We start from the raw sequence: 27,750 nt of genomic DNA, 5'->3' as shown, positions 1-27,750 counted from the left end.
GTGCCCCAATAAGTCCTCAAGAAGAAAACAAATACCTGATTTGAAGAAGCAGAATCATAGCCTCATTAGGAGGCTAAGATGACAGACAGGTCATGCCTCCCTAAAACAAAACCAGCAGGAGGAGAACAGTCTGATGTAGTATGTATAAGCCTGGACTTCAAAGTCAAACTGCCTGAGTTTGAATTCTGGATTACTAGGTCACCTTGGTAAAGTTAGCCAACTTTTCTGTACCTCAAATTCTTCAACTAGAAAATGAATTCTAGCATCTAAACCTCATTGGGACTATTTGAAGTAATATCGAAGGACTTCATGCCTCACATACCCTGAACACAACAGAGGTGCTGGATACATATGGAGATGACACAACGCAAATATACAGGAAACCAAAGGAACTCTGGTGCTAGGACAACGTAACAACCGATGAACTCGCTCAGTCTGCTGCACTGAGAGAGCTCCCTCAGGGCAGACACTGAGGACTTTACACCTGTGTCTCCAGAACCCACAATGGCTGGGGCTGGATATTAGAGACTCCGTGAACAACAGACGGATGAATTCCTGTTAACATGAAACATGAGTGCGTGGAAAGGAGGTGTTTGAGGAACAGTACAAGGAGATGCAGACTGAGGTACTAGCTTTCAGTAGGAAGTCTGGGAGAGCCAGAGGGCCCTTAGCGCAAAAAGACTCAGGAAGCAGAGCTTCCTGAGGTAGAAGATGGTGCCAGATAAAGGAATCTGCTTAAAATTCAGTTTCTTTCCCTCCTGGAACTTATACAGAACTCAATGAATGTTTCCAATCAAGACCTAGTGTCCTATCTATCTCCACTGGACTCTGCTGGGAGATGTGTAAAGGTAGATGCAGTAAGCTGAGTACTACCTGTGCTTGTGCAGGATCCCAACTTTGTAGCAGGACAGAGCGGCCATTGCCACTTATCAGGCTCCTTCTCTCCAGCAGCTGGCCCTGCATTCCACAGTGGTCTGAGGGAGGATGAGGCAAAAGGGAGTACTCACCAGGTTTCACAGTGGCAGACTTCCGGCCTCGCTTGGCAGGGGACCGTTCTTCTTCAGAAGTGATCAGTTTTCTTTTGCCTGAGAGAACTCCCGAGGAGGCACGAGGGCTGTCTGTAATCTTGCGGGTAGGGGTTGTGCTGCTGCTGCTGCTGGAGGCAGTAGGGGTGGCTGGGGAGCTGATGTTGCTGCGCCGTTTCCGTTTCCCTTCCACCAAATTGTCTATGATAGGATAAGTCAAAGGTTGGTCAACTCCCATGGTCTGAGGCCCTGGACTCCAAGAAGCTGGGCAGAGCCTGATTTAGATATCACCACACCCTTTCCTCCACCTCCTATGAGAACGGGAAACCTCTTTTAAAGCTGCCATTCTGTTTCAGTCTTAGCCATGACTGAAATGCATCTGGTCCCCTGAAGAACTGGGAAGACCAGAAGAATCTGAGGATTTACCATGTGGTCCTGGGAAGGAAACAGAGATAGGTGGTGGCTCCAGAAAATGGCAGCTCATTAGCATCTCATAAACCACACAGGACTTGCAAGATTTAGCGAAGCATCCTGATTGCTCTAGAAACCGCTCTTCCCACCACAAACAGGACAGGGGCCCGGAGCTAGGAAACAAAGGTCTTACCTAAGCTGATATCTGCTGCCTTGGTAAGGGGTGTTACTGCCTCATATGGGCCAAGGCCATACTGCTCTCGCAGTCTATTTCCTTGCTCCAAGGACAGGATGACGGCCATTCGCTTGTACCACTTCCTTTGGCCTTCTTTTTCAATGCTATAGTAGAGCTCTCCAGACTCCTTCCTATGCCCTTTCACCACTCCTGGGTGGGAAAAACATAAGAGCAGCCTGCTATTGTTTTAGGTTGCTTGGCAGCCACTCACAGTGGGTCTGCACAACAGGTTGTGTCAGGGCATCAGGAAGTCCGACAGTGGACTGAAGTTAGTACTGAAATCCCAGCTGTCAATCTCAGACACCACCACCACTTAAGAATATATGTAGCTACAACCCTGAGATTGGGACATGGAAAGATTCTCAACAGAAGGAATCCTTTGGTTATAAAATAAAGCCTCCTAAAAGCCAGCATTTATGAGTTATTAGAGGTTCAATTATTTCTTGAAATGACATGTGGTTTCTTAATAATCCCATTATAAATTACTAAACCTTTCTTGGTTTCTTTGGAGACAGTGATAATTCTTGAGCTAAGCTGTAGGTGAAAGATGACTTAACTCGAAGAGAGAAAGACAGAGCATGTGTCTGTGTGGCTAAATCAAAATAGAGATACAGAGCAAAGAAAGGAAAAAACACATAAATTCTGCCTCCCCTGCCTAATCTTCCCTATTATCTACTTTCTTGCTCTTGCTCTGCTTCAGAACCTAAAGGCCTTTAGGTTACAAGGAACACAATGTGGAGTATAAAACGGAACAGGGCTAGAATTTAGGAGACCTGAGCCTAGGCCTAACTCTGCTACCAGCAAACTGTGTGATCTTGGGCAAGACCCATTTCCAAACCTGTAAAAAGATGATACTCCTCCTCCTCCATCCATCAATAAACAACTTATATACCTGCACATGCTATACACACACACACGCACGCACGAAGTATATAACATAAAAACAAGGCATTTTCATGAACACCTCTTTATTCTTATAAAAGAAGAGTCCGTTTGTTCTCTCCCACTGGTCTGTGCTTGAATGAAGGGCTAAAAGAAACCCAGAGCATATGCCACCAAGGAAAGAAATACAGACGTGAAAGCAGGCCTTGGTTCTCTATTTATGCCACAGAATCACTCCCCTCCCCCTTGCTGCTTCATCTTCTGGCTTCAATCTCTACCAGCAAACTAAGTCACAAAGACCCCTTTCAAGAGTACAATGAAGCCCAAGGCCAAGAATATACTTCACACTGATGAAGAGCTACTACAACTCGAAGCAGTCTAGTAATGATGTTAGTAGACAGCCTTGATAAATAAGACACAAGAGACACCCCACCCCTTGATGCCATAATTCACACTGGATACAGAACTGTCTCTTGGTCTTAAGAGGACCTGGAAGACAGGCTTTAAACCTAATGGATACATTTGATACAATGGGCATATTTGATACAAACTATGTAAGCCAAAGGTCATAAAAGACCTACATCCACATGCTACTAAATGATGCCACCTAAAGCTAAGTGTTACCCAGGACTAGAAGGTAAAGATTAACAATGATAAAGGGGCAAAAAACTACTCAGGAGTCCAAATCACAAGAAAGTCTGAGGAAACTTCGCCAGAGGCATTTTTGCCCATTATATCCCAATTTATGTTCCAAAAAATCTCCAGACAGGATGTTTTTAAATGACAAACTCAACACATTTATCTCCAGATTAGCTCAAAAAAAGGGAATATATTCAAAGAACTGGCACATGCAACAGTCATAATACAAATATCTCATTATCAGAGGAACTGGCTACTTAAAAATTTTTAATTTTTTCAAACCAGACAGTAAATGGTTGCTGTGCAGACACAAAAATACAGTACTAACGACGTCTTCCTAAGCAAAAATATCTCAATATATCTGCTACACTCACCTACTAGATTCCTAGCAAGGCAGGTACTAAGTTTAAGTCAGTGGTGAAAGAGCAGATAAATCGAAAGGGAAAACACTAACTTTACAGTGGAGAAATTGGGCAAATACTTTACGTAAGTGATAAAGGTTAACGTGACTAGAGATGTCCTGTGGATGTCATAGGCCTCAGTCCTCTGTGACATAATGAAAAAGGCACTTTACCTCCATAGCATTCTTTTCAAAACCTGTAACTCCAATATAAAACAAAAGGTGAGACGGACCAGAACTGAGGGACAAATATCTGACTATACACTCCTTACAACCGTCAAGGCCATGAAAAACAAGAAAAGATTCAGAAACTGTCACAGATCAAAGGACACATGAAGACTAATGGATTGGATCCTGGAATAGAAAAAGGATATATAAAACCTGATAAAATGCAAATAAAGTCTGGAATTTAGTTAGTTAGTAAGGAATCAAGGTTGGTTTCTTAGTTTTGACAAATGTGCCATGCTATCATAAGATGTTAACAAGAGTGGAAGCTGGCTGACGGGTAGGTGAGAACTTCTTACATTATCACAGTATTTTGTGCTTTACACAGCAGTCTGTACATTTTCTGTAAATATATTATTCCAAAGTAAGTTCAGGAGTACCTGGGTGGCTCAGTTAAGCGTCTGACTTTGGCTTAGGTCACAATCTCACGGTTTGGTTCGTGAGTTCGAGCCCCGCATCGGGCTCTGTGCGGACAGCTCAGAGCCTGGAGCCTACTTCAATTCTGTGTCTCCCTCTCTCTGCCCCTCCCCGACTTGTACTTTCTCTCTCTCTCTCTCAAAAATAAATATTAAAAAAAAAAATTCTTTTAAGTTAATTCAAAAATAAGCAACAAATGAAAACAAAAAGCCAGTGTGAGAGTACCTCACACAGGAGGAATGGAATTTGTAGCTTTGGAGACCCCTGAAGAAGAGTAGTTGGGCTGGAGAGAATGCCCTTGGTAATTACTGACTGGAGAGAGGACTGGCCCAGGCACACTAAATCTCTTACAGACACCACTCCCTTTATTACCTGCACTGAAATACTCATCCTCCGAGAGGGCTGTCACTTCCGTATCCAGTGGGATGGGGTCACACAGCAGAATGTCTTTGCCCAACACATCACACTCGTATCCATCATCAAAGAGCAATTTATACTTCCCAGCTCCGACATCACGAGTGATTTTCCCAGAGTAAAAATAGCCATTGGACGACCACTTGGCTACAACACGGAGTCCCACAAAGCTATTTCCTGGAGAGGAGGCATCTAAGCCATCAGAATGGCCAGTAGCGGCCTGGAAAGGAATCTCTGGAGAGTCACTTCGACGCAAAGCACTGGCACCCGTGTCTGCTCGCCTGGTGGAGTCCGGCACTCGGGGCACAATACGAGTGAAGGATTTATCATCTGGTGACATGCTGGGTGATATGTCCTCTATGCCCAAGGGGCCAGGAACAGCTGTTTCTCTAAACAAAGATAAGAGATAGGAGAAGGCAGTTAAAATAAGAAAAGTTTCTAACTGCCAATTTTCCCACTCCTTTGTCCATGGGTCTTCCTCAGCCCATTCTTGGAGGACCCCATCACAGGCCTAAGCCTGGTTTCTCGGTGGCCTCTCTGATCCCTGCCCGCTCCCAAGTCAATGTGGACCCCTCGTGTCCCTCCTGACACCCCACATACTCTCTACTCCCCTCTCTTCTCTCTACTCCCTTTTTTTCTGCATAAGTCATAGACTAAGTGTATCTCACACTACCCGGGTACCTGGTTCCAGTGGTCCGAGAAGGCGGGCGGCCCCTTCGCCCGCGCCCACGAGGCGTGACTGGAGCCTTCCCTCCCTGTCTGATGCCAAGGCCTGCATCACCATCCTCCTCACACACTGGCGCCCCTGTCTGACTGACCCCTTTTCTAGGACTAGAGAATGAAGACAGGTTAGTCTGACAGCACCTGCTACTGGATCCTTTCTCCACAAAGTCTCCCCGTGGCCCTTAAACCACATGCCAGGCCAACATGTATTAGACCTCCAACACAGCAGGAAGCTGGCCTGCACACCCACCACCAAAATATCAGCCAGGGAGTAGGAGTGTAGGATAACGAGTAAAGGACATCCTCCTCTATGGAAGTCTACTCCCTCCTGACAAAGCTTCCTACTGTTGCCCTCAAAAATAGCACACCCATTTCTTCCCTGCCTTCTCTTCTACTACAGGCTCTAGACACCTGCAGAGGATAACAAAAAGCTAGGGATGTATCAGGTTGAGGTGACCACCCTAAACTTTTTGCACTCCCAGTCAAAACACTACAGGCTACAGAAAATGGGGGTGGCAGCAGCATGTGCCAGCATTCTCAAAGTCCCCTCACCTGTTTTTCTACATTTTCTTAGGAGTCTAGTTCTCAAAGGGCTCCACCCTTTCTCCCATGCAAACCCAAACAGGAGAGGAACAAAAGGGGAGGAAGAATATTTGAATTTTCCTAGTTGGAGGATGGGGGGGGGGGGGGGGGATTTCCCATTACTCCCCTTTTCCTGTGATATTAAAATGTCAGCAACCCTGCCCCTGCTGTAGCTCTCTCTCTCTCTGGAGACCCTGTCTGCACCTCAGTTTTCCTGGGCCTCCTCGGGAGCTGGGCAAGGCAAAATCTGCGGGTTCTGTCCCGCTGGTTTTCCCTTTGAGTGGTCCGGCTCCTCTCCCTGAGCTGCCACTGCTGTGCATGGCTGAGAGACTCGTCCCACTTGACGTGCGGTGTAAGCTGGATGCCTTGGAGGAGAAGGAGCTGATATCCCCCAGGTCACCTGAGGAGCCCCCCGTCTGTGAAGGGGAAACTTCGGTTTCACATTCCTGACACTCTACAATTGGCTCTTCAGTCTCCTGCAAGGAAGAAATGGATACAAAAGCTAAAAGAAGCCACAACAACATCATGCTAATGTGGTGGCTAAAAAATCCTAGAGATGGCAAGAAATTTCAATTCAGAAAGGTGGGCATCAGGAGGAGACTTTCTGGATTAATGGAAATGTTCTGGATCTTATTCTAAGCAGTGGTTACACACAATTAATCGTTGAGAGCCACTGAACATTTAAGACCTGAGCATTCTACAGGGAATATATTATATCCCAATAAAATATAAATAAAGGTTGCACTGGATTGGAAACAAAGAGATCTCTATTATGAGCTAAGTTATCTCTTTATTGGACAAGTTCACAACCTTTGCCTACTGGGAAGACAGCAAGAATTGTAACCCAGACATTTTCTGTCTGGGAGAAGAGAGGTAAGGAGGAAAGAAGGTTAGATAAGGAAAACAAATGGTTAGGAGCCATTCTGGGTATTTCATCAGCAGTGGGTAGCATGACATGTTTTTTGAAATCAGGTTATTTTACATTACTTTTCAATAAATGATACAGGAAATAGAAAATTATAGGCAAAAATAGGCTAAAAATAGTATCACTGTTTATAAAAATGAAAAACAGGTAATAATCAAAATGTACAAGGTTGCAGTATCTATAGAAGACAGGAATATCAAACTGACTTTATCTCCCATGCTCACTTTGATGGATTGGTAAGTGGTTAACTGGAGCTCAGTTTTAAACAGCCTTTGGAAGCTAATTCCCAGGCTTATGGGAAAAGGTTCTGGGGCCAATCAACAATGTCCTCTCTGGACACAGGATTGAGAAATTACAGCACACCTGCTTTCCTGTTCTAGACTATTCATGCATCACCATGCATATCAACAGAGAAGATATGGAGAAGTGTAAGACCCTCCCCTCAGAGTTTATAGCTTCTCTGGGCAGACAGTATGCAATGCACACACACTCAAATAATGCTGTAAGATAATTAAATGATTATTATTTTTTAAATGTTTATTTATGAGAGAGAGACAGAGTATGAGCAGGGGAGGGGCAGAGAGAGAGGGAGACACAGAATCCGAAGCAGGCTCCAGGCTCTAAACTGTCAGCACAGAACCTAACATGGGGCTCAAACCCATGAACCATCAGATCGTGACCAAAGCCGAAGTCAGACAATTAACTGACTGAGTCAACCAGGTATCCCCTAAATTATTAATTTTAACCACTCCCTTCTTGAAAATATCTCCTCCTTTGGAATCTACAAAGTCACTTTTACTTTCATTCCACCTCTTTTTTTTTTTTTTTCTCATTCCACCTCTTTAAGGGCTACATCGATATGTGCTTGTTTTCAGGTTCCTCTTTCTTCATCTGTTCCCTTAGACACAGTATTGTGCAGGACTCTGTTCTTCCTTTTCTTACTCTTCCGTGCTTTCCCTGGACAATCTCACCAGACTCATCCCTACCTATCTACCAACAATATAAGAATGACTCAGCTCCAAACTCACGAATAACTAAAAAACCCTTCCCTTTGGATATACTAAGGACACTGAAATTTAACCCAACCAAAACGCAGTGTCATCCTCTCTCCATTTCCTTGCCTTCAACGAATAAATCCTGGATATGACCGGTGCATCTCACAATCCCTATAGCTCTATCAGAGACTGGTTTTTTTCCTCCACCAAACCCCAATTCAAGAGTTTGGAGATATGAGATGCCTGCGTGGCTCAGTTGATTTAGCGCCCAACTCTTATTTCAGCTCAGGTCACAATTCCAGGGTCGTGGGATTGTGCCTCACTCCACATTGAGTGTGGAGTCTGCTTAAGATTCTCTCCCTCTCCCCCATTCTGCCCCTCTCCCCCACTCATGGGCTCTTTCTCTAAAATAAATGAAATAAATTAAATTTTTAAAAAAAGACTTTGGAGGTAAGAGGCAACTTTGCTCCCTATTGCCATCAACAGACCATTTCTATCTCCCACCTCTCGCTCCTACTAAACCACTATTTGCCATTTTGTTAAACTTTGCTCTCCCCTTCCGTTACTCACCAACATCCTCCCACCCACTCACTCTCATGGATGAAAACCTTAACCTCTGGCTCACAGCCTCCCTTTTCTCCCCGTCCCTATTTCTGTCACTATTCTCTGTGGCTTACATCCATCAGATGACCCATCCAGCAACTCTCAAGTTCCTGATATAATTACCACCATTAACCATTTTCTCTGCCTCAGCCATCTATCCTCAGGGTCATTACCAGAAAGTGTACCACCTCCAAAAAATATCAGTGATAAACATGACTTTCTCATATCTCTGTCTCCTATCACCAACTTGCCTGCTCTAGCCAGATTCAAGTCTATCTACTGAGATCCTTTGACTAAAGGAGGTGTTGTGAGCCCAGAACTGAAGTCAATCCCTTCACTTGAATATAGCAAATGTGTAGGGGCATGGCCAGCCTAAAAGGCTGGGATTCCAGGCTGTGTCTCTGTTGGAGAATATGCCCCAGGAAGAGAAGCCAGCTACAACTGCCTTTGCAACTGTCCTACAGTCAAAGCCATCACTATTGTAATGACAGATCCAGGCTCGAAGGTGGCCTGTTGTCATCTTTTTAACGTATTTGCTTACTTATCTTCCTGTGTGTCTTATACGCTAGACTACAGAGACCCTATTAAGACAGAAATTGTAACCATCTTCTTTCCTGGGTATATCCTCCAAATCCAGCACAGTGCATGCCATAAGAGACCCTCAGTAAGTATTTACTGAATAATCTCTCTCAAATCAGTGTCCTATTTACATTCTCTGTCTCAGCATATGGTACCACTCTCTATCTCACTGCACAGGAAAAAGCCCACGTACCATGTTAAATCCCTCCCTCTCCCTGTATCCCCACATTTAGGAATTCACCAGTCTATCAATTTCACCTTCTATGTACTTAATGCATCTGTCTCTCCTCTCAACCCCTACTGCCACTGTCCTAATGCAACACTCATTACCTCTTGTCTGAACTATGCCTCAACCCACACCAGTCCACTGTTAAACCACTGCCAATCCGAACTTCCCAACATGCAAATCTGAGCATGTCACTCTTTTCTCCAAAATTCTTTAAAAGCATCTATCACACCAAAGATAAAAATCTAAATTCTTTTCTGTGGTATACAAAGCCCTCATACTTTGGGCCTTTACCAAACTCAACAGCATCCTTTCCTACCATTCGCTACCCTACTGTTTGTGTCATATTGAGCTTCTAAATATTCATTAAGCATGCCACGCTGTCTACATAACTTTTCATTCTGCCTATGATGTCCTTCTTCCCCATGCCTCAGTGTTATCTGCCACACTTCTGGGAGCTACATCTTCTGTGAGGTCTTTTAGCCACCTTCAGGTAAGCTGGTAGGCTCAGTCTCCTCTTTCTAACACATCTTGCCACCCTCTACAACAGCAACCAACAAGTTCTGGATTTGTTGCATGTCTATATAAGCTCCTAGAAAACAGGGACAGTGTCTTTTTATCTTCTTAGTTCCAGGGCCTGCCACCGTGCTAGGAACATAGTAAAAAAAAAAAAAAAAAAGTTGCAGGTAAATAAATTAATAAAACTTCTAAAAGATAATAAGCAAACAGGGGCGCCTGGGTGGCTCAGTCGGTTAAGCGTCCGACTTCAGCCAGGTCACAATCTCGCGGTCCGTGAGTTCGAGCCCCGCGTCGGGCTCTGGGCTGATGGCTCAGAGCCTGGAGCCTGCTTCCCATTCTGTGTCTCCCTCTCTCTCTGCTCCTCCCCTGTTCATGCTCTGTCTCTCTCTGTCTCAAAAATAAATAAACGTTAACAACAACAACAAAAAAAGATAATAAGCAAAGAATACAAGCTATGAGGGAAGGTGTTCCTAGAGTCTTCTGAGGTCAAAAGACTAAAAACTAAACTAAACGTTTCATACCTGTGTGCTCTTTACTTTCTGTCTCTGTGCCTTTACTCACCAGACCTTCTGTATGGAATGCCTTTTCCCCTTATCTCCCAACATCTAAAACCTTCAGGGTCCAACACAAATGCTTTTTGGACCTCATCCAGACAAACTAGCAAAATTCCCTTCAGAGGAGTTTCATCCCATGTGAACTACCATATGCATCTTCCTTCTTGCACACATCACTTCGCTCTTGAGAAGCAGCATCATGTAGTGGTTAGGAATAAAGGCTCTGGATCTAGACTGCCTGGAATTAGTTCCAGTTCCTCTGTTTATTAGCTATGTAACCTTATGCGAGTTATTTTAACTTAACTTAATCCTCAGTTTCTTCATGTGAGAAATGTGATAACAGTATCTAACCCACAGCTTAGTTGTGAGGATTAAAGAAGTTCCATCACTAAAGTCCGTACAGTAGTGCCTTACATATAGTTAGTACTACAGAAACGTTAGTTGCTATTATCACTGTATTTAATTATGGTAATATTTCCCAAACTATATTCCAAAGGGGTATAATAAGTATTATCTTAAAAAATGTTCAGTTGATGGGGTGCCTGGGTGGCTAGGTCAGTTAAGCATCTGACTTTGGCTCAGGTCATGATCTCAGTTTGTGAGTTCGAGCCCCGTGTCGGGCTCTGTGCTGACAGCTCAGAGCCTGGAGCCTGCTTCAGATTCTATGTCTCATCCTCTCTCTGCCCCTCTCCCACTTGTCCTCAGTCTCTCAAAAATAAATAAATGTAAAAAAATAAATAAGTAATAAAGTTCAGTTGTCAAGTTTGGTAACTTCTATGTTAAACAATAAAACAGACATCTTTAATAAAGGACTTCTTAGACCCTTTAACATAATAGGCACTGTGAATTTCCATGGGAAACAGGAAGTTTCACACATTTGGTATTTCTCAAACTTATTACCATGGAACTTTTTACCCCCTCAGAGTATCTAAAAGGCCTGTTTCCAGAAATATACTTTTGAGAGCACCACATCAAATAATACAGTAACATATATAACATTTTAAACTACAAGAGTTACAAAAACTGTTCATGAAATCAAACTGTTTTTCTAAAGTTGCTAATCTCCTAATTTTTCTAAAATAGTAGCAATATTGAAAAAATTCCACAAACATAAAAATTGAAGATGAATTAACATCTGGGATTTTGGTGTACAATAAAGTACACAAGAAAATTTCTCAAACTAAAGTCAAATGCTTTCTGACATGAGGGCCACAATGGCCCATTAGTGAACAACCGCAATAATGTGTTCCATTTAATAAGACTATATATATATATATATCAGAGTTTAATTCTCCCTGGTCTCAACTTCCTGTATGGCTATCTGGCAAATTTTTAAAGATGTGCCTAAGTATGGCAACAAGGGCTAAGGAAGGAAGGAAGTACCTGTGCCTCTCATCAATTAATAAAATGGGTTCCCAGAAATTAACATATGTACCAAGATAGTGCCACATATTTAATTCTTGAAAATCTGATTTCAGCCAGCCAGTATTGAGATGTAAACAGTCAGCATATGATGCCGTCCAATCTAACAGTGAATAAATGCTGATATTTTCCAACACTGGGAATGAGTCCATAATGAATCCTACTAAGATATAAAGGTGCATCTCCTACAAACAGGTCTATAACCACACATGGATGGAGACCAAGAAAGGACACAATGAGCAAACGTGACAACAAGTGAGAAAACATGGAGCAAAGCAAGGAGTTCTAAACCTCTTTAGTTTCCAAGAATTAAAAATAATAGATAAAATGTAGTTATAACCTAACAGAGATTTATCAATCTGTTCTTTACAAAACAGAAACCATGATGGGACTGGTTAAATAAGTGGCCAGAGGTTAAACAGTAAACTCGTGGTTGGGAAAAACACAGAATTCAAGACTCTCCTCTCTTACCAGATTCTTAAATCTTTCTCACAAGATGAAGGAAAACAAAGAAGCTAGTTGCACAAGAAAGGCGGGAAGGGGTGGAAGTGGAGAGCCAGGGAATTTTTTCTACCAAAAGAAATTTGCCACATAGACCTAAGTATGCATTACCTCAGTTACTTTTCTTTCTACTTCTGTTCCATCCACATAATACACATCTGTGATGACACGGGTGACAAGTGTGCGAACCTCACGGATTGTCCTCATGTGGCGATGCAAGACATGGCCATGTGGAGGCTGAGGCATATCAAACTCTTCCTCTCCCTGTGGCAGAATAAATAGAACACAAGCATAGGTATCACTGCAAAGTGGCAGAATCAAAAATCAACTGCTTCATGATAAGCAGTGTTCAGAGGTTCCATGAATCTAGTGTGATGGAATTTTCCAGTTGCTTTATTTTTTTATTTACCTATAGATAAGAAGAGGGATGGACCAGCTATATAGCCAGAGGCTAGGAAGAGTTTGTATCAGTTATCACTTAAAATGACCTATTTCTGTCTCAATCAAAATTGTAACATCTAGCACTTATACCTAGGATATTTAAGTGAAACTCTGACCTCCCCCCCACAAAAGTACATTTACATTATAATCCTTCTGATTTTGAGGCTGACTTATCAATCAGTATATAAACTTATACTTGCCACATCTCTTTAAAAAAAGGAAGGAAGGCATATTTTTAAAACTTTATATAAAAACAAGAGTATCTGTTAATCTCAGTGCAGTGTGTTTTTCCTGCTTTAGTAAATCAGAACTATAGTTTCTTTATGCCTAGAACAAGATACACAGATTCTTCTCAGGATTAAATACGGAATATTTAATCTCTTCCAAATAACAGATTGTAACTTAAGAGCCAAGCTAGTGCCTAGTAAAAGGATTCTGTATTTACTTGTATCATAAAGGATTAATGTAATAGCTTAAATAAATAGCTTAAATAAGCCCTGCATTTTTGTTTACATGACAACTGCTATCCATATGTTTTCTCATAACACATATACCACATTTAACAGCATCCACGCCCTCCCCTCAACCCCACCGGTAATTCTGAGGAGAAAATGCACACTTTTTTTTCTCCCACCTTATTTCCCCATAGCAGACTGATTTTTTCTTTCAGCAGTGTCAAGGTATTCAAGTCTTTGAAAAGAACTATATATATCACTGTAATGATGATGATCCTGGGTTTTCACTGACCAATGTGGTAGTGATAGTAATTTACCTAAAGCTTTCAATAATTTACCTGAATAATTCCCACTCCAACTCCATCTTGGGGGTAAAATATCCACTAAAATGGAAATGTAAATTATGTGAATAAATATAAATAAAAAGCATGGAAACTTAGATCCACTAATTCCTTAAAATACTTCTATATATATAATTCTGGCTAATGAATGGCCAGAGCACTGGTCTGTCACATCTCAATCATCAGGGTGCCCCTGCATCAGAACCATGACAGCTGGACCTCCTGCCCTCACACACAGGCAGGTCCGGGATCACAGATGTCTAAAAGGTTTCAGGGATACATAAAGCACTCCTTGTATTCAGGCTTCTCAAGAAGTCTTCCTGTATTTTTCCACCACAACAGCCAGACAAATGATCATTTCAAGACAGACACTTAAATATGACTGATAGAATAAGAAACGAAAGAAGGAAAAGGGGGCAGATAAAAAGAAATCTATGCTTACTCTCTCTTCAAATAGTCTTCTGAAAAGAGGTCTCTGTAAAGATAAATAACTTGAAGATCTTGTCATCATAAAAGGAAGATAAGAAAATGAAAACAAAACCATACTTTCCTTCATTAAAAGCCTAGCTCCAGGCCCACTGGATAGAGACGTCAAACTTTAAGCAATGTCAAAGGTAGGCTGCCTATGCTTTTCTCCCCACTGGCCTCAGTCCTACCCAGAATGCAAGGGATACAAAAGCACTGACACCTGGAAAACCTCCAGAAAGCATTCCTCATTTTCCAACCATTCTTCAAAAGACAGCACACCAATCTATATTTTCTGTTACCGCACCCACCCCATCTCTGTTTTTTCATTGTAGTATAAAACACGTAACATGAAATTTACCATTTTAGCCATTTTTAAGTAGACAGTTTGTGACCTTAAGTACATTCACATTGTTGTGCAAACATCACCATATCCACCTCCAGAACTTTTCATCTTTCCCAAGTCAAACTGTACCTATTCACCTAGATTTTTCTAGCACCTTTCTTAACAGGAGCAACTAGCTCTTTAAAAAGTTATTTCACTCCATATGACACAACAGTAGTACAGTATCAGCAGTGGCTTTGTTGGTGGTAACAGCAGTATTTAAAATAATAATAATCAGTAGGTAGCAGCAGCAGCAGCCAATATATATTGAACATTTACTATGTGCCAGATCCAGTGTGGAAAACTTTATCTAATTTAATCCTCACATATACCAGATAAAGTGGTCTGACTCCAAAGCCTAGGCCTAACTGCTCTGGCTCACTGGTTCCTGCTTTCATCAACATGAGAAAGGAGCAGGGATTATTTCCCTACTTTACAGAGGAAAAATGTTAAGTAAGGAAAATATAATCTAGTGGCTTCAACGAGATTGCTATCTTTAGGATCAAGTTTAATTCTTTTTATAAAGGCAGAGAAGTTATTTATAGCAGAATGCCAACACTTTAAGGGTAAAAACAAGTGCAAAATAGGGTCTGATCTACTATAACCCCTATATTCAAAAGGCTATTCTATTTTCAATCTGTACAAACTGATAAAGTCTTAGGTCTCAGAGACCATGTTATCAAAAAGGCTAATAACATAAACAGAATTTCTGGAGTTCCTGGAGAGGCATGGATAAACAGAACAAGACTACACAGGCCATGATTATTAAATAGAAAAGCAACATAGCATAATGAAAAGAATACCGATTCTGAAGTCAGATATGCTGAGTTCAAATTCCAGTTCTGCCACCTACTGATGGCAAAATCTTGGGCAAGTTACTTAACCTCTCTTCAGCTTGATTTCTTTACCTGTGAAATGGGAATAATAATACCAACCTCATGGGTTGTCTTGAGCACAATGCTGATACACTGTAGGTGTTCAATAAAGAGGAACTATATTATTTTATTTTTATAAAACAAACAAGTTGGAAAATTAGAATGAGATGCACATCACTAATGAAGCTTTCCTAGGCAGATTCCAAGTGAAGACGATCTATCACAGCAACTGAAAAGGCAGTTTAACCGCTATTAGTAATTTCCAAAATTTCCCTACCATGGAACCCACTGCCACCTGACGAAATTGAACTTCCTCTTATTTCTTAACACGTACACTTCTACCACCACCTCTTAACTCGATTGTTACTACTACCTACTCCCTTACTCTATTCCCAAGAACCTGTTGCTCCTCCAGCCTCACTTCCACCACCCCTGATCCTTTTCCTCCCGTTACGTCTAGCTGCAGCCTGTGCAGTCCTCACTGCCTGAGGACACCCCCTTCCTCTATTTCTCTTACTGTTCTTGGTTTCCAATACTGTGCTACACTATCCTTCATGTTTCTTCTATCTCTTCTCCTCTGCTTCCTACTCCTTTAGTTCCTGGGAACTTTGGTGAAACAGACTTGGGAGAGAAGCAATTAGCTCCAATGCTTTTATGGGAGGATGCAAACTGACAGCAGAAGAAAAAGATTAAATGTAGAAGAATATATCAGGGCCCAGTCTATATTTTTTGACTTTTTCATCCAGTAAAGACCTACTTGATAAACTCTAGCACTATTTCATTTTCCATAAGAGACTATCTATTGGATACAGCTACCCATAATTTTCACGACCCTATCTCTCTATCTTGGAAAAATTGTTTTTAATGACTGGTCTGCATCAAAGTGTTAAGAATTATCATTAGGTAGAAGTATCACAACTTAAATTCTCTGGGAATCCATAAAGTCAAAACAGGGCCCCTGAGATACCCTAGACGTTCTCTCACCTGGCTATGGAGCGACTCTGTATCATCCCCAGGAGCACTGACTGGTTTCTCACCACTCCCCCTGTCAGTCTGAACCATGGCATCTTGTTTTCCAGAGTTCTGGTCCACCGTACTGGTCCCCTGTTCACACACATTCTTTACAGTCTGAGTTGCTGCTGAAACAGTTTCTGGGACCCACAGAGAATGCTCTATGGTCTGGATTCCTATGTTATTTTGGCTGGGCCTTTCAATCAAGGCATTACTAGGTTTTTCCTGATTGGTATTTCGTCCTTCTTTCTGGCCTTCTAGCACATCTGTCTTCAATGCTTCCCCTTGAGGACTGGATGACCCCTGTGTAGCCACCTGCCGAGGGGCAGGAGATGGAGGGTCTTTGACAGGACAACTGGGCTGCATGGGCTGTTGACTCTGCCTGGTCCTTTGGTCACCTTCCAATCTTTCCTTTCCTTCTTCATCTTGAATACTTGGAAAACTGAGCGAGTTCCCTCTGAAAATCAACCATATAAAGAAACCATGTCAAGTAAACAAGTGTGAGTTTGTGTGTGTACTAGCAAGGGAACCATAATTTGACAATATGAAAAATGTGGGAAAGGGAGAAAATACGGCGACCCAGCATATCACCTTTCTCAATGTAATTTCACTCTTGAGAAAATAATGGTACATAGGACTCTATCACCATGATGATACAATAGTCATAAAATTTATTCCCATCACTAGCTATGAACTCTGAAACTTGACACAGGAAAATAAGGTAAACAAAAAAATTTAAAGTCATTACTGAAGTCATAGTCAATGAAGGCTGTTTAGGGATCTACTTCATAAGAGATCAATTAGGTCAACATGTCTCATTTGGTTTTTATTGGTTCTAACATTCCTTAAATGACTGCTAGCATTTTAGATTCTTTTCTTCACCTCCACCCGCCAACAACAAGCAAAAATTTTAGGAAAAGAAACTTCATCTATACAGGATAGAGTTATAGGTGAGGTTCGAGCTTTGCCAGCTAAACTGGCATATCTTACAACTAACAATTCAGAATGACTTGATTCCTCTAAGAAAGTTCTCAAGATATAGCCTACTTCTTTTCATTTGGCTACACCAGGGATTTATTTATTTATCCCACAACCATTTGATTAATGTCTCCTATAAAACAGATACTATGAAGTCCTGAGGAGCCTAGGGGCTTTCTTAAATGTCTAACCAGAACAAAAAGGCCCAGATTAACTCCAAGTGAGCAGGTAACATACATAGAAACTTGAAATTCATGTCTTAGGAGCACCTGGGTGGATCAGTCAGTTGAGCAACCGACTCGATTTCAGCTCAGGCCATGATCTTGTGGTTTGTGAGTTCGAGCCCTGCATCAGGCTCTCCACTGACAGACTGAAGAATCTCTATCTCCCTCTCTCTTGCTGCCTCCCCAACTCTCTCTAAATAAACTTAAAAAAAAATCGTGTCTTATTTACTCATCTCTACTTAAAACATCTAACAGGGCTTAATATACAGTAAGTGCTTAATGTACTCTGGACATTTATTGATATTCTCTCCATTGAGTAGCTGCAAAAATCTACTCTCAGATGAAGTAAACTAATTGTATAAGTAGCAAATTCATGTAGAAAATGCGTATAAACTTTTAACTTTTTGGTAAATTACAAATTCGATGAATCAGTGCACTACAAACAAAACACAAGAAACTAACACATTTTAGGGTCCGTTAAATGCATAGTAGCCAGAATAAAGATAAAAGGAATCCATTCTGAACTGACCACAGTAAGACCACAACTGGATCTGTTTCAGTTTGGAGTATCCTATTTTATAAGGCATAAACCCACAGAAGATAACATTCAGGATGACCAAGGATCTAGAAACCATGTCATATATTGCTGTATTCTTTGCCCAGAGAAAGACTAGTTACCACTGAGACAGAGAAAGCTGTCTCCAATCTGGGAGAAGCTCTCACCCCTTAAGAACTGAGCTGACATGGGTAGGCTGAAAAAAGGAAACATGAAGACCTCTTTAAGAAATGCTCTACCCCGGATCTTGAGTAGAAAGACAAAAGGAGAAGTTTCTGAGATTTCTATCTTATTTACATCAGTTTACCAGAACAGGAGATTAAAGAGATTTTTAGAATAGAGTTCTAGCCAAAGAGAGCCTGGTAAAAATTTGGCAGTCATAGCTTGAGTCCTTTCAGGAACTTCAAGTGAATAAGGATATATATAATACAATACAGATAAGGCAAGAATAAGACCACCAAGAGTAACACTTACTGTGATGAGGTTGTAATTAACCATATATAAAAAGTACTCCACTCAGGGCTAGGTACACAGCAGATGTTCAATCAATACTAGTTGTGTAAAACAAAGCAATTAAGACTTCATGTTTTCTACGAACTTAATACTCATGTGTGACTCTTTTAGACAGCTAACATATTAACAGCTGAGCAATGAAAGTTAGTCAAAAGCTACAAGAACAGGATTAGCCATTTGAAGAATTCAATTACCATTGTTTCCCACCCTTAAACAAGCCTACCACATTTTACAGAAGCTGTTTATTTAGGGTAGAACCTCTGAATAGAATTTCACTTCCAAAGCAAAGTTTTGTTTTATTTTGGACTTTAAAAAAAAATGTTTATTTATTTTTGAAGGCGAGAGAGAGTGAGTGGAGGAGGGGCGGGGGGTGCGGTGGGGGTGAGACAGAATCTGAAGCAGGCTCTAGGCTCTGAGCTGTCAGCAGAGAGCCCAATGCGGGGCTCCAACTCACTGGCTGGGAGATAGTGACCTGAGCTTAAGTCGGATACTTAACTGACTGAGACACTCAGGTGCCCCAACACTTTTTTAAATCTTAATTGACAAGTATTAAGTTGCTTTATTTCCCCAAAGAGTTAATCAGAACAACTCTCTTCTCTCTAAAGACCAAAGAAGTCTCATTTCAACACTAGCAATATTCAGCAGATTCCTATCAAGTAGCAGGTATGAATATCCTATGATTTTGGTACTTATCATTCTCATGTTAGCCTCAGTCAAATGAGTGACATTAGAATCACAGTCATTTCCCCCCACATTCATATATTTTCATACATATATACAGAACAGCAGGTAAAAGGCAAAGCCTTAATTGCAACACATACTGCAGGAAAGTGTTGCTCCACTCTTACCAAGTTCATAAATCCTCAAACATAAATAAAACTGAGAAATACCTACTGTAAAGATGTATGTTAATGTCCCAATAAACAATAAAGAAGGAATCTTTAGCACTAGAAAAGAGCTTTAGAAGACAAGAGAAATCCAGTCAACTCTAAGAAGGGCCACACCTCTCTTTATTCATTTGTTCCAGCTACATAACCCTACCTTGGTCACTATATGCCAGATTTGGAAACTGATGGTAAGAAAGCAAATTTTAGCAGGAAAAGTCCAAGTAAAATTAACCCAAAGTGAAAAAGGGAAGAATAAACCTCCATACTTAAACTTCTAACCTTTATATTCTGAGTGTAGGTCTGTCTGTGGAGCAACTGAAATAAAATCCAGCTGGATTCTCAGGCCTGTGTTCTACTAAGATTAAACAAAATCACCAGCACTTTGGCCTAAGATATTCTAGTACAATGGGAAGGCAGTAGAATGCCTCAGTAAATTTAGTAATTGCGAGGCCATTACTGTATCACTTTTGAATCACACAAAGTAGCGTTTCACCTAATAAGCTTCTTGATACAATAAAGGATATGACCTGGGCTATGTGAATCTCAAGAATACCAACAAGCTCACATTTAATTATCAGAATGCCACTAAAAGCACTGATATGTTTCTTTTCAATATTTATGTTAATAAAGACTATAAAAATTATGCTGCAAATAACACTATTAGGAATATACCTGCTGACAAAATATTATCATATTCTCTAACTACAAAAATCACTAAACGTCATAATGAAAATACAAGTTTATTTCCATTGCCATTACTTATTTCCCTATACTAAATACAAGAATTGTACATATCAAATAAGATACTCTCATTATTTAAATAAAGAAAAAGAGGTGCCTGGGTGGCTCAGTCGGTTAAGCATCCGACATCAGCTCAGGTCATGACCTCACAGTTCGTGGGTTCGAGCCATGCATCAAGCTCTGTGCTGACAGCTCAGAGCCTGGAGCCTGCTTCAGATTCTGTGTCTCCCTCTCTCTCTGCCCCTCCCCCGCACATGCTCTGTCTCTCAAAAATAAATACACGTCAAAAAAAATTTTTTAATTGAGAAAAAATACTTTGTAACTCAATTTTATTACTTTTTTTTTTGTTTTAGAGCTGTTCTAAAAGATTATGGAGTAAAGAAATCATAATTCCATCCATAATTCCATAATTCCAAATCTTAATTCCATCAAGTATGACAAACTTTAAATTTGGAGTGTTGAACATCTCAGTTTTGCCCTATGGGAAACTGAAGAAAAATAAAAAGTCTTGTTAAAAAATAAACATTTCTAAAACTAAGAAAAAATAATCTTAAAAATACAGAATGATATAGGTTCATAAATTTATGAAGACTGAATCATTTCAAATTGACAGAACAAGAAGATCAAGACAAAAAACTTTATAAAATATTAAATAAAACTTCTCTTGACATCTCACTTATAAATCTGTCTAGAATATATCACAGTCCATCAGGTAAAAATGTAAGCTCAAGTTCACAAAATGGTAGCAATACATTCTAGATTTTGGAACCAACCGTTTTGCAAATAAATACAGCTCAAAAGAGGCTATGAAAATAATGCTCACTTGATGGGTGCAGAGGGAGGATCCCGATTTCGAGCCTCAGGATCTTGTTGTGCTTCACAGACACAGCTAAACAAAGACATGGTCTTCTGGGGACTAAGATAACAAGTTAAAGCAACATACTGTGTTAGTTTCGAAAGGAAAAGTACCTCTGGAGATTACCTTTTTTCGGCACAGAAGGAATAAAATCCTTGCTCTGCGTCCCAAACCCCACACCTTATGTCAAAATGCCATTCTTCATACTTGTTTCCAATTAGCACAATAAAAAAACTCTTAAAGAAGATTCACAGGAAATAAGATGGACAGAGAACTATAACCAACAGCATCTGACAAAACTAAGTTTTCCTTCTGGCATGGTAATAACGGGCTGGAGCTGAACAGGGGCACGTGTTCAAACAGGACACACATTCAGTTGGCCATAATCCTTAATACCTTGTGCTTTTGCACCTAGCCTGCTATACCTATTTACTGTACCTGCCAAGCCTGATTTAAGAATCCTCACCTATACTTCACCAACTGCCACTAGTACGTTCACACTGGATGACTCATGCCATGAACCAATGAAACAATTCTACTCTCACAGCCACCAGATGGCAAAGCTTACCACTAAAGCCTCAGGATGGGGTCAAACACATCCCCAAAGCATTACAGCATTCATGACAAAGCAAAAATAACAGTTCAACACAACAGTTAATTTGGCAGGCAGAAGAGAAAATGGCCTGAGGTTGCGGCGGAGTCAGGAATCCTTGAAGGAACAAGGTCTAAGGCTGTTTTTCTTTAAACCCTTTATTGCCTTACCAACAGCAGCAATAATCTCAGTCTCCTCAAAAGAAACAAAGAAAAGGGTATACTCACATGAACAAAAGAGAGAAAGGGAAACACCTTTAAATACCTTAGTTCTAAGTATAGCAAAAGCTGAAAGTATTAATAAGACAGCCTACTGTTAGATTCAATACATGGCTAAATCCTTTATGCTGAGTTTCATTTTAAGATTTTTCCTTTATTGATACATCATCTTCCTCTTATTAACAGAGTGGCTTTGTATATTAAACTCCTCTAAATAGCAACCAGCTCAGGTTACCTGGCAACAGCCTCAGCAACTGCAGTAGATCCATTTTTTCTTTCACCAATTGCAGGCTCTGAATAAAAACAAAAGCAAAAGGAGAAAAGAGAAAGAAACAATTCAGTTAGTATCACACCTAAACACCTCCTCTGAAAACCTGCTCTAATAATTGCAACAAGTAACAAAAAGGAGTAAGAATAATAAGTGAACATAAAAAGACTTACACTTAAACAGTACAAGTTTTTCCTCACTTGCACCAATTTTCTTTCAAATTTCCTACAGAAGACTAATCAGTTTGTCCAGAAATACAATGAATTACTCAACACTAGCATGTAAAAATGAAAATTAAAACTTCTCCTCAACCAATTCATCTCTCTTCTCATACAGGATGTAAAAAATTTACATAGTAAAAAAATACGAAACTTTAATAAAGAAAAAAACTTTAGTAAAATAAATTATACAAGAAAATGTTTTCAACTGATACAAATTTTCAATAGTGTACAGTTTGGTTGTTTTTGTTTCTTTTAAACAGTGCACAGTTTTAAGAGAACCCATACACAGAAGGTACTCAAGTTCTTCCCAAAGTGCCTTTGGGACAAATATCTGAAAAACAAAACTTATTTTCAAGAAAGAATCTGTAGCAAAGAATTAAGAGCAACACTGAAAAGAATCCCATATTCTCAAAGCAGTGTCACTAATGCCAAGGGATTAAAATGTGTTCCTTTAGCAATTTATTCCAGCCTTAGAGAAGATAACACATATTTTTAAACATTTCTAAAATATTCATGACTCAACATAATCTTCTTAACAGTCCATCAAGGTGGCCGAAGTTTAGTGGTTAGAGCCCTGGCTATGAAACAGGCCCTGGCTCCAGCATTAGTAGTCCAACTTGGAGTAAACCCCATCTTCTGAGTCACTTTCCTCATCTATAAGATAGAGATAAACCAGAACCAACCTCACAGGTTTGTTGTGCAGATGAAATGAGTAAAACTCTGAGTCCAGTGACCGCCAGATAGGGTACTCCTACTATCAGGAAAGGTAGTAATACCGTCCATTATGTTAGCTCCACTTAAGGTCTTCCCAATTTTAACTTCAAATCTAAAGATTCAAGGCTACCATATACTCTCTTGATAAGCCCCACGTGATTTCAGAGAGAATAAAAATGGAAACATGTAATACTTTAATTTCTACTGAGGTTCTATTATTCAAATTAATAAGCACGGAAAAAGTAGAAGAGCACTATAATTCAGACCCAGACTGCTGGTTCTTAAAACTACTTTTTTTAAGTTTATTTTTTTCAGTAATCTCTACACCCAACATGGGGCTCAAACTCACAACCCTCAGATCAAGAGTCGCATGGTCTTCCAACTGAGCCAGCCAGGTGCACCCCTGGATTCTTAGTTGGGGTGCCTGGGTGGCTCAGTCAGTTAAGTGTCTGACCTTGGCTCAAGTCATGCATGGTCTCGCAGTTCATGGGTTCGAGTCCTGCGTCGGGCTCTGTGCTGACAGCTCGGAGCCTGGAGCCTGCTTCAGATTTGATGTCTCCCTCACTGCCTCTCCCCCACTCATGCTCCCATTCTCTCTCTCTCTCTCTCTCTCTCTCTCTCAAAAATAAACATTAAAAAATATTAAACAAAAAAACCACTTTAAATTCAGGCTACCCCATTTACTAGCTGCTTGACTCTAGGAAAAGCACTCCATCTTCCTGTGCCTCAGTTTCTTCACCTATAAAATGAGGATAGTAACAGGACTTACTTCACAGGTTTGTTGTGAGATTCAATGAGCTATACATGTAAAATGCCTGGAATATCATAAGTACTCAAAGCATATTAGCTAAAATTTCTTTGGTCTCCAGAGAATGAGAGGCCCTTCTTATTCAAGTCCACCCATTCTGCTAGTCTTTTGAAAGCTTCCTCTCCCAACTCCCTCAGGGTTTTGATCCATTAACTGTTTCCCCTATTCCCTCATTTTTAACCCATCTCTCTTTTGGAGACACTCTCTCAGCCTATAAAATGCTTAGGCCTCTCTATGCTTAGGCATAAAAATGAAAAAAATCTCCAATCCTAAATCTCTCTAATGTGGCATATGTTTTCCTTTCTCATATAAACTTCTCAAAAGTAGAATATGTTTGCTGCCTCTTCTTCCCATCACTCCTCAATTAACTTCAGTATAGCTCCCACCCAAAGCACCACACTGGAACAGTTCTTGCTAGAGTCACCAAATGGATCCTAACGGCCAAATCCAATGTACATTTTCAGATATACCTTATTAGACATTCACTTTTGCATCTGACATTATCTTCTTGTAATTCTCCTCCCCATAAGCTTCCTTTCCCATCTCTTTTATAAGACTTCTTCCTGTTCTAACTCCATTGAACAGCATTTACAAACTACCTAGTGGAAAAATTACAAACTTTTTTGTCAGACAGATCTGACTGAAACTCTAACATTATCTCTTAGCAATTATTGTGACTTTAGGCATATAACTTTAAAACCTCTGTTTCTGGAAATAAGGATATCTACTTTGGAGTGCTATCATGAAAACTAAATTCAGATGTAGATTCATTCTGTATTTTTCCCCCGTCCCTCTAACTTCCATATTCAACCGGTCCCAAGGTTCTCTCAATTCTACTATTCACCTCTCTGACTGATCCTCTCATCTCCATCTCCACTACTAATAACCTTACTTCCTGGTTAAACAAAGTCTGAGTTTTCCAGGCAGGAGACTAGGAAATGGGAAGGCAAGGCAAGGAATAAAGCACAAAGGCATGAAGTTTTTAATACTCAACTGATACTTTTAAAAAAGCTAATCTGATATTATTCTCTTGCCTACAATTCTTTCTTTTTTTTTTTTTGGGACAGAGAGAGACAGAGCATGAACAGGGGAGGGGCAGAGAGAGAGGGAGACACAGAATCGGAAACAGGCTCCAGGCTCCGAGTCATCAGCCCAGAGCCTGACGCGGGGCTCGAACTCACGGACCGCGAGATCGTGACCTGGCTGAAGTTGGACGCTTAACCGACTACGCCACCCAGGCGCCCCTCTCTTGCCTACAATTCTTCAGTGTCTCAGCATCATGTAAAAGGCCTTTCCAAATCTGGATCTTTGCAACCTCCCTTGTTTGTACCTTCTCTGTATTCTAGCCATACCCATTAACATGCAAGTAATGGAGAAATAGTCAATCAAGCCTAGAGTGTGAATCCACAATCCTGTATTTTCTACCCTCCTCTGAACTGTTTCTGAACATTAAAACCAATTACTTTATATATGCAGGTTTAAAACAGAGAAACAAGCAGCACCAGAGATTATAAAATGAAGCATCTTCAGTAACATGACAGTGCCCAGCTGAAAGCAAAGACTTAAGTCTGTGAGACTTAAGACTTTGGAAATACAATTATAAAAGTATTAATCATTGTAACTAGGAGAAAGATAACTAATACTTCTCATATGATCTGCAGCTACTAATCACCCAAGATTGACATAAAATAAAACTTACTTTCCAAACTAAACTGCAAAGACTCTTCACTCGTCTCAGTCTCAGGAGTGACGAGTTTCATTCTTAGACACAATTTATCATCCACTTCTGGGGCAGCCCCAGGATTTCCTTTTTCATTCCCAAGTATCGGATCATTGGTCTCCACCATGCTTTCAGACATGACATCACTGGTTACTATGGTGCTTTCTGGATAGTTGCTAATACCTGAAAGAGGGAGGCAGGAGGAAGAAAGGAAAAACACTAAAATACAAACATGAAAAACTACAATTTGAGGTCACCAATTTGCCTGTTTGGCTCCACAGCTGTGCAGGATTGAAGGGGGGTTTCCTAGGATAGATCCTGTCACAGTATCAACAACTACGCACTAGTATTGACACCTGGTCTTAAGAGGAGCAACAGGATTCAGTTCCACTTCTGCATCTGGACAAAGGATGCTGCATGAGCCCTCAGCCAACCCACATCTGCCAGCATCAGGCATAGGTAGCAGGAGACTCCAGACGGCATGACTGTTACCTCCCAGCACTGACTAGAGAAAACAAATAGGTTAATGCAGAAGACTGCTGGCTGTTTCAGGGAAGGAGGATCTAAGTTTCCCTGCCCTGTCAAGTAGCAGACTGATAGCCGGGGTACTGAATAAACAGTACTTCTACCCTATTTGCTGTCCCTTCCTTATAAAAATAGCTCTGTATCATTACTTCGCACTCAGATTCTATTGTCCTGCAAGTAAGAGAATAAAATCTGTGTATTCTCTTCCTTCCTTCCTCCCACCCTTTCTTTCTTCTCATTACCACTCATTATCTTCTAGGAGCAAATTCATGGAATCAAACATCACAGCTTATTCTCTAAGACAAAACCAACCTTACCAGGCAGGCCCAACTCCTCAAATCTAAAAGAATCACTTGCATAAAGAATGGTATCTCAGAAATTCTGCTTTAAATATTATTACATTTTAGTCGCTCACCAATAGGAGTACTGTGTCTCTTGGGCTCCAGTTTCAGGTGACCAATAAGAGGTGGAGTTGCACCAGTCAATGGTGGGATAATATCACCTTCCTTAGGCAACGTGAAATGAAATGGAGTTTCTAGAGGGAGTAAAAATAATAATAATAATAATAATAATAAAGAAAGAAAGAAACCAAAACAGAAGTATAAGAAGAAAATAAAAGTAAAAGTGAGAAGAACTGCAAGAAGTATTTCAATTATTCTTTTCCCTTGCTCCCCAAATCAGCCACATTCCCAACCCGCCTCACCAGGCCTCCCAACCAATTTCCTATTATTTTCTGTGCTCTGGTTACAGCCAACAATAGGTCTGACACCAGAAAACAGACAGCAGACAACCAGAAAACAGACAAAATGGAGGAAGCCCAAAGTTTAGAGGCCCTGAAGAACATGAGTTCAAAAGGAACATGAACTGACCACATTCCTTCTAGGCCATAATACTAATATTCATATGTAAATGTCTGCACAATAGTAAATCCCACATATATGAGCATTCCCAGTGCACCCATTTTGGTTAGTCATCAATAAATTAATATAAACATAACAACTTGTCAAAATATAAACCTTTATTTTTAACTAGGTCTTGGTTCCAAAGTTTTTACTAATCAGAATTAGCAAACTGCCAAAATGACATTTTCTGGGGGCACCTGGGTGGCTCAGTCGGTTAAGCGTCCAACTCTTGGTTTTGGCATAGGTCATGATCTTTGTCAGGCTCTGCACTGACAGCACGGAGCCTGCTTGGGATTCTCTCTTTTCCCCAATCTCTGCCACTCCGCAGCTTCTGTACACACACACACACACACACACACACACACACACACACTCTCACAAAATAAACATTTTTTAAAAAAAAATCACATTTTCTGATTTCTTGTTTATCTCTTTTAATAAAGTGACTAGGTTTGGGAGAGAAAAAAAAAAAAGAACTGCTAGACTGCTCCTCTTCAACCTAACATCTGAAAATTTGTACTTACTTTAACTGTGATGGCTCAAAATACCTATAATCTGGCATACCCAGACTCTACTCCTTCACAAGCATTTTGCCGAATGTGTATCCCAACACCACCAAGCAATTATCCATTCTCAGCAGCAAATGACTGGTATCACTCACTTTTGACACAGAAATCTACCTGGAGATGGCATCAGTACCACAAGACTGCCCCCACTTCAGACAGCAATCACAAGGCCCTGTTGTTATCTGTGTTTCTCACCAAATGGCTATACTTT

The 27,750-nt window shown here is 40.6% G+C and overlaps 1 protein-coding gene across 9 annotated transcripts in view; it reads right to left on the bottom strand.

Annotated features, from left to right (window-relative positions):
• Positions 1-27,750, bottom strand: part of TP53BP1 (tumor protein p53 binding protein 1) — a 97,387-nt gene that overhangs the window by 7,055 nt on the left and 62,582 nt on the right. For 5 of the 9 annotated variants that reach the window (XR_009264188.1, XM_058737955.1, XM_058737956.1 and 2 more), the window contains 11 exons: positions 26,487-26,606; positions 25,526-25,729; positions 22,051-22,108; positions 20,973-21,065; positions 16,224-16,707; positions 12,389-12,541; positions 6,158-6,429; positions 5,330-5,479; positions 4,607-5,037; positions 1,630-1,821; positions 1,008-1,226 (listed from right to left, as the gene is read on the bottom strand). Coding sequence is in view for 7 of the 9 variants with exons in the window: in XM_058737955.1 (XP_058593938.1) it covers positions 1,008-1,226; positions 1,630-1,821; positions 4,607-5,037; positions 5,330-5,479; positions 6,158-6,429; positions 12,389-12,541; positions 16,224-16,707; positions 20,973-21,065; positions 22,051-22,108; positions 25,526-25,729; positions 26,487-26,606 (2,376 nt within the window). In the remaining 2 variants the exon portion in view is untranslated. Of the gene's footprint in view, positions 1-35; positions 101-1,007; positions 1,227-1,629; positions 1,822-4,606; positions 5,038-5,329; positions 5,480-6,157; positions 6,430-12,388; positions 12,542-16,223; positions 16,708-20,972; positions 21,066-22,050; positions 22,109-25,525; positions 25,730-25,902; positions 26,002-26,486; positions 26,607-27,750 lie in introns of those variants that run through there. The other 4 variants (XR_009264189.1, XM_058737961.1, XM_058737959.1 and 1 more) reach the window with 4 other exon arrangements.

The sequence above is a fragment of the Neofelis nebulosa genome, chromosome 7 (assembly GCF_028018385.1).
Source record: "Neofelis nebulosa isolate mNeoNeb1 chromosome 7, mNeoNeb1.pri, whole genome shotgun sequence".
Lineage (NCBI taxonomy): Eukaryota > Metazoa > Chordata > Mammalia > Carnivora > Felidae > Neofelis > Neofelis nebulosa.
Note: the sequence above shows the minus strand (reverse complement) of the source record. Positions and strands in the feature narration are given on the sequence as shown.